We start from the raw sequence: 21571 nt of genomic DNA on the forward strand, positions 1-21571 counted from the left end.
TTGGAAAAGGAGGTAGTGTCGTTTCACTAAGAATAAGGGCATTTCCAGCTAACTTCATTTCCCTTCTTGAATTAATATATTAGCATATTAGGCTACTTCCATAGACAGAGCAATCTGCTTGTCTGCCAAACATGATAAAATCTATTATGGTGTCCTTTTAGGGAAGATGAAGAACCATAAGCACATCACTGATTTCGACAGTTGCTTCCACATCTGGACCTAAAGTACTGATGAACAGATCCAAGTCACCTGGAGCACAGCCTACGGTGGCATTCTTACGAGGGTCTGCATGCATTTCATCTTGTTATTTATCATTAACTTGAACAAAGCCACTAAATACTAAAGGCATGCTTCATCAAAACTGAAACAGACACAAGGCAAAGAGAAAGAATGAGAACTCCTTCCTAAGGACCTTTACAACTTATAGCAAATAAGGACAAATGCAGTGCTTCAATTAGGTTACCGAGAAATCGTTTTAAGTAATTTAAGGAATGGATTTGGCTTGCCAGCAATGCCTGTAAAGTTCAACAAGAGGTAAACAGTGGGATATGTTTATCTAATGGTGATGGTAACAGATAACATCAACATATTCCAACCCTAACAGTCACGAGAGTCATTCTGACGTCGGCAATCCAGCCTCGGGACCCTGCTCTCAGACCATGGAAGAACGGTGCTTAGTGCTGAGCAGTGTACTTGAGAGAGGGATTGGAAGGACCAATGCCAGTTTGGGCTGGAATGGACAACATTTAAGAACTGAGAAAAAATGTGAAATCTGAGGGAAGTTGTGAAGAGGTGACCACACTGAAGAGACAGGACCTTTCTGTCCAGTGTTACAAGTGTGCTATTTATAAACACATGTAGGTGACATGCTTCTAACAATGAAGCCCATCCCTTGTAGGAGTGCTGAGTAGCTCTAAATCTGGAAGCAGGGGTTGGATAAAAATCACATGACAATTATAAGAGGATATGGCATTAGAGAAGAGGTGTGCCAACCCTGTCTCTAGTTCCAAGACTAGTTTTCTAGTACGGGTCTATTCTATTAAGTGGGAATCACAATTCTAAACATTTTAAAGCTTCTAAACAAAATGATTTGTTTTCTAATTTAATGTGTGCATGACCTATTAGCACTCAATTTACCCTTCTGAAATGGGTGAAAACTTTGAACCCTTTGGAAGTCATGAGAAATCTTCCTCAACAAGTAGATTTGGTGACAGTCCTATGCCTGATCTGGAGCAAGCCACTGAGGGAAGGTGGGCCTCTATCTGGGAACTCTGAGGGTTTCTGCAGTCCTGAGTCAGTGTGGAAATCAGGCTCTGCTGAACCCACAGGACTGCTGAGAACATTAGGCAGGAGAGGACAGTGACTCCTCCTTCAGAGCCCTTTCCAAGTCCATCAACCACTTCCGTATAGCTGGGCTGTTAGAGCCTTCTTGGGCCACAATTGAAGGACAATGAAATCATGTGCCCAGGAGACTATTCCAGACTTTCTTAATAGCTGTGCTCTTTGCCATTAATGCTAAATCCTCCAAGGGTTTAAATGATAGAAGTGATGTGACTGCACAATTAAATATTAGAAATGACCACTGAGTACATCCTGTTTATTGTTTATGATTTACACGGAAAATGATGGACTAGGGTTGTTGAACAATAAACCAATCATTACATTTAGACCTGGGCTTTTGAAAACTTGCATTCCATTTTAACAGTTCATATATATTTAACAGCTTATATATAAATCCAAATCACAAATAATCTTAAGAGTTAGTTAGCTCAGAGATAAACAATTAAGGAACACAATAGATATCAGCATTCATATTACAAGGAAGAAGAAAATGTTTAAAAAAAATAGAATTATTAGGTCAAGTCACTTAACATAGAGAAGAGAAACAATATTTTTATCAGTATTTATACTTATTCCTAATTTACCTTCATATATTCTTAACTTTTCCAAAAGGATCCAAACAGTATTTCAAAGAATCAAACAGTATTTTGGTATCTGAACTTTTCCGCTTCTGCTTATATTAACTTGTTACAATGAAAATCCTAAAATTTCAATTTTCTTAAAAAAAATTTTTAAGCCAACTCTTATTCGACTTTTCTCCTTCACAGCAGCTGTTTATAGATAGTAGGGAGCCAAGAATGAAGGATAGAAACAGATGGAAAGCAAAAAGTACAACCGCTATCTTAAGTTCAGCTCTCAACACTACTGGTTGAGTTTGGAACCAAAACCTCTTAACAACTGGCATATAATAGCTAAATCTTAACAGGCAAAAAAGAAATATTTTCTTTGGGACAGCTGCTACTAGGAGAAGAAAGCTGACGTCCCTTAATACTGCCTAAATATAACGGGGCGCTTGGGTGGCTCAGTGGGTTGAAGCCTCTGCTTTCGGCTCAGGTCATGACAGTCCTCAGATCGAGTCCCGCATCGGGCTCTCTGCTCAGCGGGGAGCCTGCTTCTTCCCCCCTCTCTCTCTCTCTGCCTGCTTGTAATCTCTGTCTGTCAAATTTAAGAAAAAAAAATTCTTAAAAAAAAAACTGCCTAAATATAATTTGTGGCTTACTACAGAGCAATCTGTAGCAATGTCAGTTTAACCAGTAAGCATCACAACTGATCAATATTACTTAAAGGAAACAAATAACAACAAAAAAGAAACAAGAAAAAGAAAGAAAACAAATTAAAAATCACACTAGCCATGAAGTTCCACAATATACACATGAGAATTAAGTTTAATCTGATTTGACTCCTCGACACTGATCGTCAATGAAATATGGTATGGAAAGATCACAGAGTAGAAAACAAGCAAAGATTAGTTTATACAACAGTGACTATATACATCAGAAGGAAAACATGCTACCTAATGCAACATTAAGGCCTGAATGTAAGCATTTCCAAAGTCACAGAAGCCCCAAAGAACCCCTAAATTACAAAGTCACCACATTACATGCATGCAATGTTCAGTTTTGTTTTACCCATAAAAGGATACACAGTATTTTGCTGTAAATACCAGACACACATTTACAATATATGCAAAAATTAGAATGCAAGTGTTATGTTCCTTATAGTTAAGCCTCAAATGTGCCAACAGTGAAAATTCATTTAAGAACGAAGAAAAGAGATGGAATATAAATACTCAAAGAAATTACACAAATAAAATGTAACTTTGCATTTGGGAAGCCATATAAATATTCCTTTTATGTGTCCCAACTAAATTACCAATGTACTACTCAGATGGATGTACACTCGCTACATGCTTTACAATTTTACTTGCTCAAATGCGATATTCTAACACCTATCATTCTCTGGTACTGAGAGCAAATCACATCTGTAAGTTAAATATTATGTCCATCTTCGTACATATTTGCCTACTGGGTGTGATCACCTAAATGGAAAGCTATGCAATCTTATTTTGGAGTTACATAATTATGGATGACCCTAAAGGCCAAATTTCCCATAAAAAACAACTAAACAAAGCTCATTTCCTCATGTTTATAGAAGAATCTGAACGGAACTCTTTTGGCGGGCAAATCTGGGGTCAGGGTCTTCTTTTCTCTTTTAGAGAAAGGAAAATAAGAAAGGAACCATGTTACATGTTCAGTTCTGCTCACAGTCACTAGGTGATCACCCTACTCCTTTTTCACCCAGGGCTTAATTTGGTTTAATATGATACAACCCATTTTTATTATTTATTTCCAAGTGAATAATTTTATCAAAATAAATTAGTGTAAAGAAACAAATGTACTATGAATAATCCTTATTCAGGAATACTTTAAAGAAATAAATTATAACACAGTAAGGTTTAGATATGTTATAAAAAGATGTGGCCAAATCTGTCCTATACCCCGTTAATTTTATGCTTTACACAAGTTGGTACAATTAACCTTCCAGTTTTTTAAGGATCAGATTTCCTCTTGGGATACAACAGAATGAATGTTTAAACACGTGATGAATGTCTTCAGACTTTCTAAAATATTTCTGAACCAAAATTACTTTAAACAAACTGTATCTAATATTTATAAATTTATAAACAAGCATATTTATAAATTTATAAATTAAAAAAACAACACTTATCTAAGAAATGTGCCATGAATGTTCTCAAGTATAACTGTAACCAGGTGGAAAGGGAAAAAGGATTTCATAAGGCCATCTAATTCACCTCATCATACCAAACACTGAGCACACTAGATTGTTCATAAGCTTTACTAACCTTACCTCAAGCACCAACCATAGTAAAACACTCATGCTTTGCTAACCTTACTTTAAGCACATCCACCACTAAGAAAAGGAAAAAAAAGTTACTTTACTATCTAACCATTCCAAGGGGATTACATTGAGAATCTTAAAATTTTGTGGTGATTAAGCCAAAATTTTGGCTTTTGTTTTGATTCTAAAAAGTCCTAATTTTAAACAAAGATGGAAGAGTAGACATCTTCCTAAAAAAACCACTCAGTATTATGAACCAAGAGGTTCTGATGTAGCAAAAGCAAAGCGACCAATGAAAAAAGCATGTTTTAGAATACTTTTTATTTCCAATGAAACCAAATTTTACTACTGTTGTGATCACAGTCTTCACATTTGATGCAAATAGGAGAATTTAATTATAATCACTTAGTGGCAGTACTTCAGACAAAACCAGTAATATGTGCCACATACATGATTATTTCTTCTGGAGAGAGTTAACTGGTAAGCTTGACTTTACAATTAATACCAACATGTTCAACGAAAGAAAATGGATGCACTGCTTCAACATTCAGCTTGAAAATGTTTAGTACTTTCTGCGAACCTAAATTTAGTTTAGAAAGGTTAATATTCTTCTTTCTAAACTATGGTATAGACTATATATAGGATTTTAAATTTATTTATATATAATTATTTGCACATCAGATTGAGAAGGGATTTGCAGAATGACTTTTAGACATAGTGATCTCATTCAAGGGTTAAAGTTTAAGGGGCTTCTGCAGAGCTGTCAGCGGAAGGGGGGGCCTCCTGGTCAGGCTCAGAGGACGGAGCTGCGGAGGCTTCGATGACGGCGGGTGGGAAGTGGCGGCGGCACACGGGGCACGTTCCCGACTGGAGGGGAAGAAAAACAAGGTCAGAGCCAAAGAAAAGGTCTTAACTGCCACACAGTATCTTAGCAAGGATAAAACCCAAAAAACCCTCATTCTCATTCTCAAAGAAACAACGGTATCTGTTATCCTAAAAATCAAATCAAATAACTTAAAAACAAAAACTGAATCAACTTCAAACCCACATAATCCAGAGAAGCAAAAGTGTGATGCTATTTCCTCTTTATCCCAATCAGATTTTAATTTCTTTGAGGGTGAACAGCATCTCCTAATCATGTTTGTATCTTTCGGGTCAGTCATCTTTCACTCAGGATTAGTGGAGAGTCTACTACACTCCTTGCTCAGCGCTGTGCCATGTGAGCAAGGAGTCACTGGAAAATGAATAAGGATATGTCCCAGTGTGTCCCAGAGTTAGTGTGAGAATTAAATGAGAAAATAAACAAGTCATCTACCAGTGCCTGACACATAGCAGGAACATTTAGATCCTTCTTAAGGCTTAGATAACTTAATATGTGGAATTTTAAATACATGGGAATTTAAATAAAGGAGATATGAGGGACAGCAAAGGTGGAATTTAAGCTGGCCCTGCCTAGATCATCTAATCCTGCAGATGGTATGGGGGAAAACTACACCAGCTACGCAAATATAAACAAATGTACACAGGAGTCAATGTGAACAGACAGGCTGGGGGCTAGATCACAGAATGCCTTGAAAGCCAAGAGAGAAATTTTAGATTTTATAATGGAATGGTGAAAATTTCCACACTGGATCTTACAAATCTTTTTTTAAATAATTTTTTTTTTAAGATTTTATTTATTTATTTAACAGACAGAGATCACAAGTAAGCAGAGAGGCAGGCAGAGAGAGAGAGAGGAGGAAGCAGGCTCCCTGCTGAGCAGAGAGCCCCATGCAGGGCTTGATCCCAGGACCCTGAGACTGTGACCTGAGCTAAAGGCAGAGGCTTTAACCCACTGAGCCACCCACGTGCCCCTGAATCTTACAAATCTTAAGTAGAACTTTGACAACCATGAAGTGGCAGTAGAAGGGTAGCAACAGCAAAGAAAGCAAAAGGAAAGAAAGGAAAGGAGGAAGGAGAGGAGGAAGAAAGAAGGGGAAAAGGGAGGGAGTGGCTATAGGGAACAGAGGGAGTTATATCCCTAAGTACATAAGCTGTGAAAGTGATTTGGGAATTTCTACCTTACTGCCTATAAAAATACTTTGTGTAAAAACAGAGTTCACAGAGAAGATTTAAAATAAGATTTTATTTTGTGAGATTAAGAGTCACTTATGGTTTGTCTCCCTCCCAATCCCATCTTGTTTCATTGATTCTTCTCCTACCCACTTAAACCACCATGTTGCGTCACCACTTCCTCATATCAGGGAGATCATATGATAGTTGTCTTTCTCCGCTTGACTTATTTTGCTAAGCATGATACGCTCTAGTTCCATCCATGTTGTCGCAAATGGCAAGATTTCATTTCTTTTGATGGCTGCATAGTATTCCATTGTGTATATATACCACAGCTTCTTGATCCATTCATCTGTTGGTGGACATCTAGGTTCTTTCCATAGTTTGGCTATTGTGGACATTGCTGCTATAAACATTCGGGTGCACGTGCCCCTTTGGATCACTACGTTTGTATCTTTTCACCCAATAGTGCAATTGCTGGGAGAAGGGGGTGGGATTATGGACATTGGGGAGGGTATGTACTTTGGTGAGTGCTGTGAAGTGTGTAAACCTGGTGATTCACAGACATGTACCCCTGGGGATAAAAATATATGTTTATAAAAAATTTTTAAAAAAAAGTAAAAAAAAATAAGATTTTAATAAGATTTTAAATAAGACTGTTTTTTCTTAAGTAATTCAAATATAGTTAAAAATAATTGGGTAAATATTTAGGGAGAATATATATATAGTTGGAATAGGAGGTTTTTTGTAGGTGATTACATATTTCTCTTATACATTTTCAAAGACCTTGATTTATATTAGCAGAATATATATATATTATTACAGCACTTTAAGAGGTACCATAGGCTTTTTTTTGCTTGTGATATTTTTGAAAACACAAATTTCAGGGATATGATTAAAGATCTACTAGGTTTATCCTAAAATGATTTTTTGATATTTAATCATTTCCAAAAATGATTAAATATGCTAAGCAATTAGTGTTATCTATATTGTTTTTCAGAAATGTTAGTAAAGTAAAATAGTTTCACATTATCATTAATCTGTAATCATTAAATTGTAATCAATCTTTAACACTTAATTAAAAAGTACTACAAGTATAAAGCTGAATAAAATAGGCTTAAAAGATACTATCATCACTAACTTTCAGGAGGAACTATTAAAATATTAATTTCAAAAAAAGTAAAAATAAAACTCACCTTCTGTAGCCAAATTGAGACACAAGGTTTGTGAAAGAAATGGTGACAGGGAAGCTCTGTTGCTATATCATCCTTAATATACTCACTGCAACAGATTGGACAGCACTGCTCTTGACCAATTGCTGAAAATCAAAAATAATCTGATCAATCACATAGAGTTCAATTTTAATAAAACTGAAAACCAACATATTAACTCACAGACGATACCTATGACAGACAGAAGAGCCATCTTTGAAAAAGTAATTGCCAAACATGTTTCTGTAATAAATGACAATTTGGAATTTAATAAATACTGCTTTTGTAGAAAAGTTGGCTGAGGCACATTTGTTCCAGCCCATGACTTAATAAATTAAAAATATTCTTCCATTAGGTGAAAGTTTGTCAGAATCTGGCTCCACAGAAAAACTAAGGAAAGTTTCTAGTAGTCAGTATTTTATCTTTCAGGTACATTGATAATATATGAAAACATGAAATATGTTATCTGACATGAAAGATCAACTTTGCCCTTACCGGTGTGGTCTTCAAGAACAAGGGTCTCTGGAAGACCATCAATGCTTTCCTTACTGGCTGGTGGATTGGCCACCTCAACATCCACTGCCAGAGACTCTAAATGTGCCAGTGCAGTCTGAAAAAGAAGTCACAGCTCCTTGTTAGAAAAAAACTTTAAAACAGTAATAAAAAGCAATTTTTTAAGGTATCTTTCAAAATTATATGCACCACTAGTCTCTTCTGCTTCAGTCCCCTGCCCTTTTTGTCTCCTCCCAAAAGGAATCATCACCACACCAGAACATCAAAAAGTATCCAAAAAAGCACCGTACTTCTCACAAGAACAACAAAGATCTATCTTGTCTCAAGAATCATCTACTTGCCCACCATATCTGTATCTTCAGAAGAGGATTACCTCTTCCAACTTATGACTTCCTGTGTGAAAGCAATAAGATGAAACAAAGTGAACACTTTTGGACAGGCTCAACATATGAAAGATAAAATGTGACCGAGGTTACCAGATGATGTTCAAGTTATAGAAGCAAACAAATAATGTATTTCTGAATGGCTGTATCTATCACTGGCAAAGAGTCAGCACACCCACATGACTATTTTTACTAATATTACTGGGTTATCTGAGATGTGAACTTTAATTAGGGGTTCAATGTCTATATAAATTTATCATTCTAACAAAGATGAAAGGAACAATAGATCATATAACATCTTAGTATAATCCTTCTGTGGCTTGATTAGCCCTTCCGGCTACAATTAGAACTTCAGGTAGGACTTATATTCATGGGATCCAAAAGGTAGAAACCCAAACACCCATCAACAGATGAATGGATAAACAAAATATGGTTGGTAAAGTGTACAGGCAAATTCAGAGTACTTTGATACTATAATGTAATGTGTCAACTGCTTTATTCTAGTATAAAGGTTAAAGGAAAGAGTTACCACTATAGCACAATAATTTGTTAATAATATACAATATAAAAAAAGGTAAACTGTTAACATCAAATACATAAAAGGGAGGAACAAAAGTAGAGGTGTTTTGTTTTGTTTTTTTTTTAAAGATTTTACTTATTTATTTGACAGACAGAGATCACAAGCAGGCAGAGAGGCAGGCAGAGAGAGGGAGGAAACAGGCTCTCTGCTAAGCAGAGAGCCTGACGTGGGGCTCGAGCCCAGGACCCTTAGACCATGACCTGAGCCAAAGGCAGAGGCTTAACCCACTGAGCCACCCAGGCACCCCAAAAGTAGGGTTTTTGTATGTAATATAAGTTTAGTTGTTATACCATAAAACAGTGTTAAGATGTTTTACATAAGCCTCATGGTTACCACAAAGCACAAATCTATGTTAGATTCACAAAAGATAGAGAAAAGTAAATTAAACACCACCACTATGGAAAATCAAGTCACAAAAGAAGGCAGCAAGAGAGGGAGAAAGGAAAAAGAGAAAAAATAACTAGACAACAACTAGTAAGACGGTATAAGTAAAGTCCTTACTTACAAACAATTATTCTAAATGTAAATGGACCAAATTCTTTAGGCAACAGGCAGAAAGTAGCTGGTTGGATTGAAAAAGCAAGACCCAACTATATGCTGCCTACAAGAGACCCATTTCAGCTTTAAGGACACACAGGTGCAATGTGAAGAGACAGAAAAAGATATTCCATGCAAACAGAAACTAAAGAGAGCAGGGTAGCTACATTTGTATCAGAAAAAATAGACTTCAGGCCTGGGCACCTGGATAGCTCAGTGGGTTAAGCCTATTCCTTCCGCTCAGGTTGTGATCCCAGGGTTCTGGGATTGAGACCCGCCTCGGGCTCTCTGCTCAGTAGGGAGCCTGCTTCCTCCTCTCTCTCTGCCTGCCTCTCCATCTACTTGTGATCTCTATCAAATAAATAAAATCTTAAAAAAAAAAATAGACTTCGGGCCAACAATGGTTAACAAGTGACCAGGTTATTTTTTTAATAATAAAGGGTCAATTGCTCAAGAGGATAAAATAATTACAAATATATATGTACCCAATATTAGAGCACCTAAGTATATTAAGCAAATAAAAGTAGATCTGAAGTGAGATTACACAACAATAAATAATACTAGGGGACTTCAATACCTAACTTTAAATAATGGATCATCCCGATAGAAAATGAGAAATAAAACATTAAACCTGAACTACACTTCAGCTAAAATCGATCTAAGAATATACAAAAAATTCCATGCAACAGCAAAAGACTACACATTCTTCTCAAGTGCACATAAAACCTTCTCTAGAATAGATCATATGGAAGGTTAAAAAACAAGTCTTAGCAAATTTAAGAAGACTGAAATTGTACCAACTTTCTTTTTGACCAAAATGGCAAGAAACAAAAAAATCAACAACAGAAAAGAAAATGCGAAAATTTAGAAATATGTGAAAATTAAAAATTTAATTAAAAATTAAAAATTCCTGAAAAACCAATGGGCCAAAGAAGAAATCGAAAGGTATCTTGAAATAAAAGCAAATGGAAACAACAGCATGTCAAAACCTACAGGATGATGCAAAGGCAGTTCTGAGAGGGAAGTTTATAGTAATAAATGCCTAAATATGCTATATATTAAAAAAAAACCTCAAATAAACAATCTAACTTTACAACTCAAGGAAACAGAAAATGAAGAACAAAGTCAAAAGTTGGCAGAAATTAGAGCAGAAATAAATGAAACAGAAATCAGAAAAACACAAAATACCAACAGAACTAAATGTTGTTTGAAAAAATAAACCAAAATGCTATATCTTTAGTTAGACTAAGAAAAAAAGAAGAGGCTCAAGTAAAATTAGAAATGAAAGAAGATGTTATAGATGATACTACAAAAATACAAAGGATCATAGCAGACTATCACGAATAATTATACACCAACAAAATGGATAACCTATAAGAAATGGGTCGATTCCTAGAAAACATGCTGACATCAAGAAGAAACAGAAAATGTGAACAGACTAACATAAGTAATACTGAATCAGTAGTCAAAAATATACCTCCCAAAAAAGGCCAGGATCAGATGGTTTTCCTGGACAATCCTATCAAACATTTAATGAATTAAAGGCCAATCCTTTTCAAGCTCTCCCAAAAAAAATGAGAAAGAGGGAACACCCTCAAATTCACTGTTTAAAGCCAGCATTATCCTGACGCCAAAGTCAGATTAGGACATAAGAAAGAAAATTAAAGTCCAATCACCCTGATGAACATAGATGCAAAAATCTTCAACTAAATTCCTGCAAGCTGAACTCAACAGCACCTGAAAAGGTTCATACACTACAATTAAGTGGGATTTATCCCTGGATGCAAGAATGGTTGCAACACATGCAAGTCAATAAATGTGGTATTACAGAGTAAGAGATAAATATCATATGATTATCTTAATAAACACAGAAAAAAACATTTGACAAAACTATCATTCTTTTACAACAAAAGCTCTCAACGAATTAGGTACAGAAGGAACGTACCTCAACATAATTAAGGTATCCATGTATGACAAGACCACAGCTAATCTCAGAATCAACAGTGAGAGGCTAAATGCTTTTTAAGATCAAGAACAAGATAAGGGTGCCCAATCTCAGCACTCCTATTCAATACAGTACTGAAAGTCCTAGCCAGAGCATTAAGGCAAGAAAAAGGAATAAAAGGCATCCAAATTGGAAAGGTGGAAGTAAAACTGTCTCTGTTTGCAGATTTCATCTTTTATGTAGCAAATCCCAAAGACACAAAGACCCAAAGACCCAAATCCCAAAAAGTTGTTTGGACTAATCAACAAATTCAGGGAAGCTCTATGGTATAAAGTCAAGATATAGAAATCAGTTGTGTTTCTGTACACTAACAAAGAAATATCTGAGAAAGAGATAAAACAATCCCAATCACAATGCATCAAAAGCAATAAAGTACTTAGGAAACTTAGGAATAAACTTAACCAAAAAGGTGAAAGATTCCATTTACTGAAAACTGAAAGACGAAAGAGAATGAAGATATAATGGAAAGATATTCCATGTTAAGGAACTGGAAGAATTAATATTAAAATGTCCACACTACCCAAAGCAATCTACAGATTAAATGCAATTCCTATCAAAATTCCAATGGTATTTTTGACAGAAATAGAAAAAAAATTTCTAAAATTTGTATGAACCACCTAGGCCCTGAATGGCCAAAGCAAAGAACAAAGCTGGGGGTATCACACTTTCTCATTTCAAACTATACTACAAAACTGCAGTAATTGAAAACAGTATAGTAGTGGCATAAAAATACTTAGACCTGTGGAACAGAATCAAGAACCCACAAATAAATCTCGGCATATATGGACAATTAATATTTTTGAGAAGGGAGCAAGGAATTTTCACTCGGGAAAGGATAATGGCTTTAATAAATGATATTGGAAAAACCAGTTAATCGCACACAGAAGGATAACTGCATATATAAACTGTATCACTACCTTAGCACCACTCACAAAAATTAACTCCACATGGACTAAGGACTTTAAGACCTGAAACCATAAAATTTCTAGAAGAAAACGCTGGTCCTTGACACTGATCTTGCCAATGATTTTTTGAGTATGACAACAAAGGCACAGCAACAAAAGCAAAAATAACTAAGTGGACTACATTAGATTAAAGAGCTTCTGCGTATCAAAAGAAACCATTAACAAAATGAAAAAATCAAACTACAGAGTAGAGGAAAATATTTGCAAATCATGTATCTGATAAGACATTGATACCTGAAACATAAAAGGAACTCTCACAACTCAGTGAAAAAGAAACCAAAACCAAAAACTGACTTAAAAATGGGTAGAGGAAATGAGCAGATATTTTCCCAAAGAAGACATACAAACAACTAAGTACATAAAAAGATGCTCAACATCACTAATCATCAGAGAAATGCAAATCAGAATCACAGTGAGGTATCACTTCACAAGGGTTAACAATGGCTATCACCAGAAAGACAAGAAAGAACAAGTATTGGCAAAGATGTAGAAAAAAGGGAACCCCTTGGAACTTTTGGTGAGAATATAAATTGGTACAGTCATCATGAAAAACAGTATAAAAGTTCCTCCAAATATTAACAGAAATACCGTATGATCCTACAATTTCACTTCTGAGTATACATCTAAAGAAAATGAAGTCAGGATCTTGGAGCGGTATCTGTACTCCCATGTTCACTGCAGTATTATTCACAATAGCCAAGATATGGGAATAACCTAAATGTCCATCAATAGATGAACAGATAAAGATGAGGTACCTATATATACATACTGGAATATTATTCAGCCGTAAGAAAGAAAAAATTCTTGCTACCTGAAATATGTCAGAGAACGTAAGTACCCAATCATATAATTTACAGGTGGAATCTAAAAAACCTGAACTCACAGAGAGAACAGAGGGTAGAATGGTGAGGAGTAGGGGAAGCAGGGAGATGGTGGCCAGAGGGTACAAACTTCCAGTTATAAGATCAATAAATTCTGGGAATCTATGCAAACAGGGTGATATAGTTAACAATACTGTATTATATACATGAAAGTTGCTGAGAGTAAAAATCTCGAATGTTCTTACCACAAGAAAAAAATGGAAATTATGTGAGGTGATGCAGGTGTTAACTAACCCTACAGTGATAATCATTTTGTTCAATGTAAGTGTATCAAACGAACACCTTGTACACCTTAAACTTATAAAATGTTATATGTCACTGATACTTCAATAAAGCCAAGAAAAATGTGGTATATACATACAATGAAATAATACTGAGCTTTCAAAAGCAAATTCTGACACATGCTACAACACGGATGAACCTTTAAAGCATATGCTGAGTGAAATAACTGGTCACAGAAGGATAAATACAGATGCCACTTAAAAGAGGTACCAAAAGTAGTAAAACTCAGAGACAAGTAGAATGGTAGTTGCCAAGGGTTGGGGAGAGGAAGGAGCAGGGACTTACTGTTCACAATGTACTTAATGCTCCTTAACTGTATACTAAATAGTGGTTAGGTAATTTTACATTATGTATGTTACCACAATAAAAAGGAAGCTGGAGGAGGATTCTACCTGACAGTTAACATTGCCCTCTCTTGGATGGCAGACATAACCTTTTGTATACTCTTCAGGATTAGCTTGGATAATGTCACAATGAATTATGTCTTTCCAAAAAGAATCTGACATAACTTACAACAGACCATATGGCCAAGGCCTAAGCAGTCAGAACAAAGAAAAGGAGAAAGCAAAAAAGGTTCATCATAAGAGTTAGTAAATACACCTAATAATTCTGAACACCAATTTGACTCTGAGTTTGCAGAGACTGCAAAAAGACAGTGTGCCAGAAAAGGAATTACTGACTCTTAGCTCCAAATTCACCTTTCATTTCTGTCTGTTAAAATAGATCTGGGCCTTTTGAATATTTTTCCCTTGTTGGCCTACATGACCTTAGGTTTTGTCAGTAGAGAGCTCTGGCGAGATCTCACAGAAGTACTTTGCTGCTTGGTTCTAGTGGGCTTTCTGGGAAGGCCCATAGTGTGGAAGGGTTTCCTATGGTGGGCTTCTGTGTCACAGATGACTTCTCCAGCAGGAGGCACCTCTAGTGCCAGGGGCTTCTCCATCACCTGGCTCCAGAAGCACATGTCATTTCTCCAGCGCCTGACAGATGCTATATAAGGTAGCCAGCAGATTCCCCTGACACCTATCTTGGGTGGCTTTGCAGCAGTGTGCTTCCAGTTAGTCATGTCCTTGTAAACAGTTTCTCTAGCACTCCAGAAGGCGGATTTCCAGCAAGTTCTGCCAGCAGAGTAGCACAAGCACTTCTCTAAGAGCCATAGCTATGCCCTCCCAACAGCCTGGATCTCAGCCCCAAGCGGAGGTGGGGGTGGGGTGTGTGTGCTCTTCCTAAGGTTATTCCTTGAATCTGCTATTCCTGCTTCTGGCCAACAGAAATGAAATGTTATCAATACAAAGCCTGATTACAAATAATCACATTAATCACAATCAAACTACCACTGGGGTCCACTGCAATGAAGTGCCAACTAATACATGTGTCTTGAGAGCCCAGGTGCCTGCTGCACTTGACCTTATGGCAATAATGATGACTGGAAAATCTAATGTGGGATGAGATCCTTTAGAGTGTCCCTGCTCACATATGAAGAGAAAAGACAAACTCAGGGCCACTAACTCTCAGAGCAAGGTACTGTGTAAGAACCACAGTTTCCACGGTAGCCCTAGAACAAATATCTTATCTCTGAAAATCAAACACAAAATTTAATTGTGTGAACTGCTAAATTAAAATGAGAGTTTAATTCTGTCTTGTCAAGTTTCTCAAAAGCTGTGTCACCCCCTGGCTTAATCAGGATTCTGATACTTAAAATGGGAACATCTGGTTGGGCTCAGTGGAAACGGACTATTTTGAATTCCCAAATCACTCAGAGCCTCCTTCTTCCAGTAGAAGTAGCATACCTTCCACAGACCAGCTTTTCTCATCTTGAGAACCCTGTGAAAATCCCGCTTGGAGTGTATATCTCTTATTATTTCTATGCCCAAGAGTGAATTATCAAAAACAACATCGTCCAAAAAAAGGGCAGGATGATCAAGAACACATACTCTTCTGGAATGTAGGTTTAGGTCACTCCATCAGGTAAAGATGCCTAACCAGCTGAGATTCTTGCTGAAGGCACACAAAATATAGAATGGGTTACTGAAGAAGGAAACCACAGCTCTCAACTATAGCCTGAGACCAAATATAAAAACAAGGACTAGTAGGCTTTGCATGTTTTCTATGAGCTTGTTATGTGTTTATTTGTATCTGCTAACCATTTTCTTTTTCATTCCCATTTTTATTTCATATGGCAGTTAATTTTACAATTTAATTTTATATAAGAGAATGCTCAATGTGACTGACTGAATTTGTAGAGTAATTAATATTTAGTGATGGATATAATGACCCTTGGAGTCTGCTCATCTATTCATTCTTGAGCTAGGGTGAAAACCTCTCCATTTTAAGAATAGGTGTATCTCATTAGGTGGAATAGTTGCACTGCTGTTGAAAGGACCTCAAATGCGTGTAGAAAGGTGTATGGGATCCAACTGGTCTGTTCTCCAGTTATTACTGTTCCTCAAATCTAAGTTCACTGTTTTTGTCAGCTCTGTGAAAACGGATTTGGGCTATTTAAGTATTTTTCTCTGATAGCTGTCACACTGTTAATTAAGCTTTGTTCACAGAAGACGCTGCAGAGACACTGCAGAAGGAAAAGGGCTTTGCTTCTAATCCCAGCGTGTCTACTTGACACAGGTTTCCATGGCATGCGTGGTTCTCTCCAGCAGCAGACTTTGGCAATGCCCACAGCTTCTCCAGCATCTAGCTCTTGTAATGCAAGCTGCCAGCAGCACTCAGGGGCCAGCAGCTCCCCCAGCATCCACCCTGGACAGTTCTGTAGCGGACTGCTTCCAGTTAGACATCTCCCTATAAATAGCCTTCCCCGGCAGCACCCCAGGGCTGATTTCCAGCAAGTTCTGCCAGTGCAGCACTAGACTTCTATGCCATTCAGCAAGTCACAGCTGTGCCAACTCTATCAAAGTTTGAATCCCAGCCCTGGAGTGAAGTGGGACTCTTTCTTAAGTGATCTGAGCCCGACATGTGGGGGCTATTCCTTGTATGTGCTTTTTCTATATTCTTTAGAAGTATCTTTATTTCTTACTAAGTAAATCCTTATTACTCTAATCACCAATTATAGTTAACAATTCTTTATATTAAACTTCCGCATCAGGAAACAGAAAATGGGAAGTAATAGCCTAATACTTGTCCCTTCTTTCTCATATAACTATAATCATGAATCTCCTCCAATTCCCTGTGTACTTCTCAAGACAGAATGCAAGAATTCATATGTACTAGTACCAAATGTTTTAAAAAAGAGGGGGGCGGTACTATTTAAAGCAAGTTCCATTTTTGGTAAGATACTTATGCTTTGATACATGTTTGTCTCTATAGGTTCATTATTCCTTTATGATGATTATCCGCCCATCTGCAGCGCTAATACATACCTGGAATTTCACATATGTAAAAATAATTTATTAGCTTGGTACTGACAAATATTTAAGGTGATCTGGAGTCACTTATAAGTAACAAGAGTAAGAGAGACTCCTTTAAAACCACTGCTAAGAAAATCCATAAAAATACAAAAATCTATCTACACCCCAAACATTATAATATATTTTTGTAAGTTAGTCCAAATGTCAGAAAGACAATAAAATAGACTAAACAGCACAACTGGAATATACTTGGGTTTAAAGTAGCATAATCCTTTGTCAGTACAAAATCTGGTTTTTAAAGAATAAAGCACTATTTAGTTTCGAAAGAATGAAGATTTACAACAAGTGATGTAATACTGATTTTTGAATGATAATTGAATCCAGATTTGCCAGATGATTACCACCTGTTTGACTGATTTGAATAAATTTTCAATACAGCCATTTGCTGAGAACTTACGCTGCACCAGCTATTTTACTATGTGCTTTAAAATAATGTCAAAATAATCCATAAGGTAAATTTTATTATTCCCATTTTGTAGATGAGGACCTGAAACTTGTGGAGGTTAAATGGATGGTACAAGGTCACACAGCCTAAATAAATCCATCTAACTCAAAAGCACGTGCTCTTCCTCATGAACTACTTTCTTAAGGCTGATTAACGCAGTATATATGAGGTGCTCTGTAATGTGTAAAGACTTTCTAGGGGCCCATGGGCATGGAGAGTCTTAAGAGACTCAATTTCAATTCAATTAACTTTCTTTCATAACCTTTCCTTAAACTGATCTGCCTAAAAATGTACCTGCAGTCAAAGTATTATTGCTGGTTCTACATTCCCATATTCCTTTTTATATTAATCTTCTCTCACGTTATAAATAAAAGCATACTTCTTACCCATTCAAAGGGGCAATATGAAATACTGGGGTCAAACTGAAGTAATGACTGAGTAACATTTTTTTTTTTTGACAGACAGATCACAAGTAGACAGAGAGACAGGCAGAGAGAGAGAGAGAGGAGGAAGCAGGTTCCCTGCTGAGCAGAGAGCCCGATGCGGGGCTCAATCCCAGGACTCTGGGATCATGACCTGAGCCGAAGGCAGTTTTAACCCACTGAGCCACCCAGGCGCACCGTGAGTAACATTTTTGTAGGTAGGCTCCAGTCACCTGCTTTCAAGAAAACTGGAGGATCTAGATAATCTGTCAAGTTGATGTGATTCTGGCAAATTGCTCAGAAAAACTAAATGACATTACTATGATAAACTCCTTCCATTCCCACCAATTTATTATGTGAACAAGGTTTCTCAAGCTTACATTCATAAAGATGAAAAGCAAAACTGATGTTGAACTATATCTCATCTTAGGAATACATAAAATTTAATAAGGAAGGAAATTAAGAAATGCATTTCTGGTAAAATTTTACTTTATGTTTCAATATTTATCAACATTTATAAATTTGTTTTTGATCAGCTGGACGCAACAATCAATTTTAACTCAATCTAAACCAATTTTGTGTATTTAAATTCTTTTTTTTTTTTTTTTTAAGATTTATTTATTTATTTGACAGACAGAAATCACAAGTAGGCAGGGAGAGAGGTGGAGGCAGGCTCCCTGCTAAGCACAGAGCCTGATCGGGGGCTTGATCCCAGGACCTTGGATCATGACCTGAGCCGAAGGCAGAGGCTTTAACCCACTGAGCCACCCAAACATCTTGAACGTATTTTTATTGCAAAAAGATATGATAGGGTAAACAATATTGTTTAGGGTTTATGTTAAAAAATTTTAGATGCCAACATAACTGTGCAAAGGGAAATATTTTTTTTTCCAAAACTGGTTTGGAATAAAAAGCTTTATTATCATTGTATCAAACAGTTAAAGATCTTAAATATTTCGTCCTGTTCACACCCAAATTTGAGACAAGATAGGAGACACATGTTTATTGTCAGTATTTTCACCAAAAGCCTCTATCTGGAAAAACAGATCAGTCTGCTATTAGGAAAATAACAGAAATGAAAACAACCAGCGCTGCAGAGATCAGATTGCTTGAGAAAAAAACAAATAAAAGCACAGTTTGTGTTTTTAGTTGTTGTTGTTTCATTTAAAGACCATTGTTAAATTTAAAAGGAAAAATCATAAATTATAAACTATTTCAGATAAATTATTATAATTTATAATAATATAAATTATTTCATGATTAAATAACTAGATACTAGACATAGAAAAAGAAAGATTTCTAGAATGGTAGGAAGACTGAACTGTATTCATTGTCAACTGAATTCAAATAAAATAAAGCTGAGCATTAAAGCTGAGGAAGCTGTTAAACTGTAGTGAAAGGAGACACTTAAGACCATCAGTCAGAAGCAGGAGGACAGATTGGTCAGAATGACCTGTCACTGGGTTCCCTAAGAGCCAACACTGTGGAGACTGTAAGTTCCCTGGACACACTATGCTTCTTAACTCTTTCTTTGCCCGCTCTGCTAATGCTTCTACACAGAATGACCAATCTTTCTGCTGCTTTTTTCGAGAAGCCAATCAAATGTCACATTTTCCACTGGTAACAAATAATAAAACTTCTATTTTAATTCTCAAGATTTCTTTTTAAAGATATCTCTATACTGCATGAAATCATAAACCACTAGCATACTAATGGGAAAAACTGTTTAAGAACTATGAAACCAGACTCTAGGATATATATATTCCATTGCAGTCACTTAAAATTACTGAACTCAAGGAAGTTAGTGATCCTTGATCTTTACATATTCTATTTCTGATACAAGCTATCACATTGTGCCACTATTTCATGTGTCGGACTCTAGTAAGGCAAAAAATAATCTGCAAGAAGTCCTAAGTGTCTTGTCTTATGATGTTCTTTCTGACTTTTCTCCTAGTACACAGTATTCCTGCTATGGTTACTTTAAAAAAAGAGATACCAAACAAAACATATAACTGATCAATGATCTCTATGGAAGATTACACAAGATGTTAAAAAAAAAAAAAAGTGATGCCAAAACAGACCTATCTTTAAGTATGTGTATGTGTAGATAGATAGGTCGGTCTATCTACCCAACCACCTACCTAACTACTGTCTAATTTATGAGTCTAAATTGGACTTTCTAACCTCAGAAAATTTCAAGATAAGATGCTGTTATGTCTCTGGAAGTTTTCTCATTCATTTTTGTTCTCTCACTTTTGACTGATTCACATTATCATTTTTCTACTTTGGAAATCACTTCAGAAATAGTAATTTGAAAAAAGACTTTAATAATGGGATCTACTAGTGCAGTGGAAGTTTCCAAACATGAAAAGTTTGGGCTTCTGACCTTATGCAAATACAATTACAAGTAAGTATTTGCGTTTCAGTCAAATAAGGAAAATAAGGCAAGACAAAATTATGTGCCACACTTATTTAAGTATATATGTGTATGGAAATAATGGGAGTAAAACTTCTAACTTTGTTAAGTGGCATTAGAAGCCATGAGGACAAAAAAAGAGAAGTGATTTGTAATATATCCTTAGAGATTGCCAATTTCATTTCACAAATAAACCTTTGTGTGTATATAAAATATTCCGATTCACAAACCCAGATAATTCAATAAAGGAAAAGTGTATTTTCTAAATGTAAGCAAAACATTTTCTATTCTGTACTAACTAGGAAATACTGCAAATTACAGGCAAATTGGCACAATGTCTAGAGTAATTTATGTACATATACTAGTGGCAATCACTATTCAGTAAGTGTTATTGACGAAAAACTATTCACCTTTTCCTAAAAGCAGTTATAAAATCCTTCAATTTTTATTATTTTGCATCCCACCAACTTAAAATATGGGCATCACTGTGAGTCACTAAAATACCTCCATAGCCTGGGCTAAGCGTTCTTCCAACGCCATGTAGGTGAGGAACTGAGGATCCACATAAGAAATCGCTTCAGCAACTCCTAGTCCATCTGCGAAACCATCAAACAGGCTGGGGAAAAAAAATACAAACATGATTTGGGAAATCTTTATGAAGACATAATTATATTAGCACACCAACAGTGTAAGCAGAAAACATTAAATATTTTAATGATATTTTAATATAAAGATATTTTAAAATAAACAAAATACTTGGATAGAAATCTTGTGTGATAAGGGGCAGGGAGAACCCAACAGAAAAGTAAAATACTAAGCACGAGAAGTTAGAATACCACAATCTCTTCCAATAAGCTGCCATATTCGTGACATAAAATTTATAGAAAAATTCTTGTGTTTCTAGTTCTAACTCCAGGGATAGCTTAGGGCAGGAATAAAGGTAGTACTTTTCCCTCCTGTCTTTCCCATAGATTTTCTTCTGTTCCTTTGAACTGCTAACCCAAATTTACATGATATCATGGTAAAGACAGTTACTGCATTTATTTCAATTCTATCATAGTCAAAGCCTCTTTTTCTTTTCTCACCTTTTATTGCTTGATCACTGAGGCCTTAAAAAAATATTTTATTTTCTCAAGTCTCTCTCTTTAATCTCTCTTCTATTTTCCTGAGAAGTAGGCCTCCTCAGTCATTATTCAGACTAAAAAATATTTAGCTCTTAACTGCCCCCCCCTTTTTAAACTAAAGGACTATAATCCCCTTGTA

The 21571-nt window shown here is 36.1% G+C and overlaps 1 protein-coding gene across 5 annotated transcripts in view; it reads right to left on the reverse strand.

Moving 5' to 3' along the window:
• Positions 1 to 1580: 1580 nt before the first annotated feature.
• PJA2 (praja ring finger ubiquitin ligase 2) overlaps positions 1581 to 21571 on the reverse strand; it is a 71351-nt gene continuing 51360 nt past the window's right edge. For all 5 annotated transcript variants that reach the window (XM_045087156.1, XM_045087154.1, XM_045087155.1 and 2 more), the window contains 4 exons: positions 20813 to 20924; positions 7959 to 8073; positions 7449 to 7570; positions 1581 to 5067 (listed from right to left, as the gene is read on the reverse strand). In XM_045087156.1, coding sequence (XP_044943091.1) covers positions 4942 to 5067; positions 7449 to 7570; positions 7959 to 8073; positions 20813 to 20924 — 475 coding nt within the window. In that variant the 3' untranslated portion in view covers positions 1581 to 4941. The remainder of the gene's footprint in view (positions 5068 to 7448; positions 7571 to 7958; positions 8074 to 20812; positions 20925 to 21571) is intronic.

The sequence above is a fragment of the Mustela putorius genome, unplaced genomic scaffold (assembly GCF_011764305.1).
Source record: "Mustela putorius furo isolate JIRA1106 unplaced genomic scaffold, ASM1176430v1.1 tig00001063_pilon_pilon_pilon, whole genome shotgun sequence".
In the NCBI taxonomy this organism is placed as follows: Eukaryota; Metazoa; Chordata; class Mammalia; order Carnivora; family Mustelidae; genus Mustela; species Mustela putorius.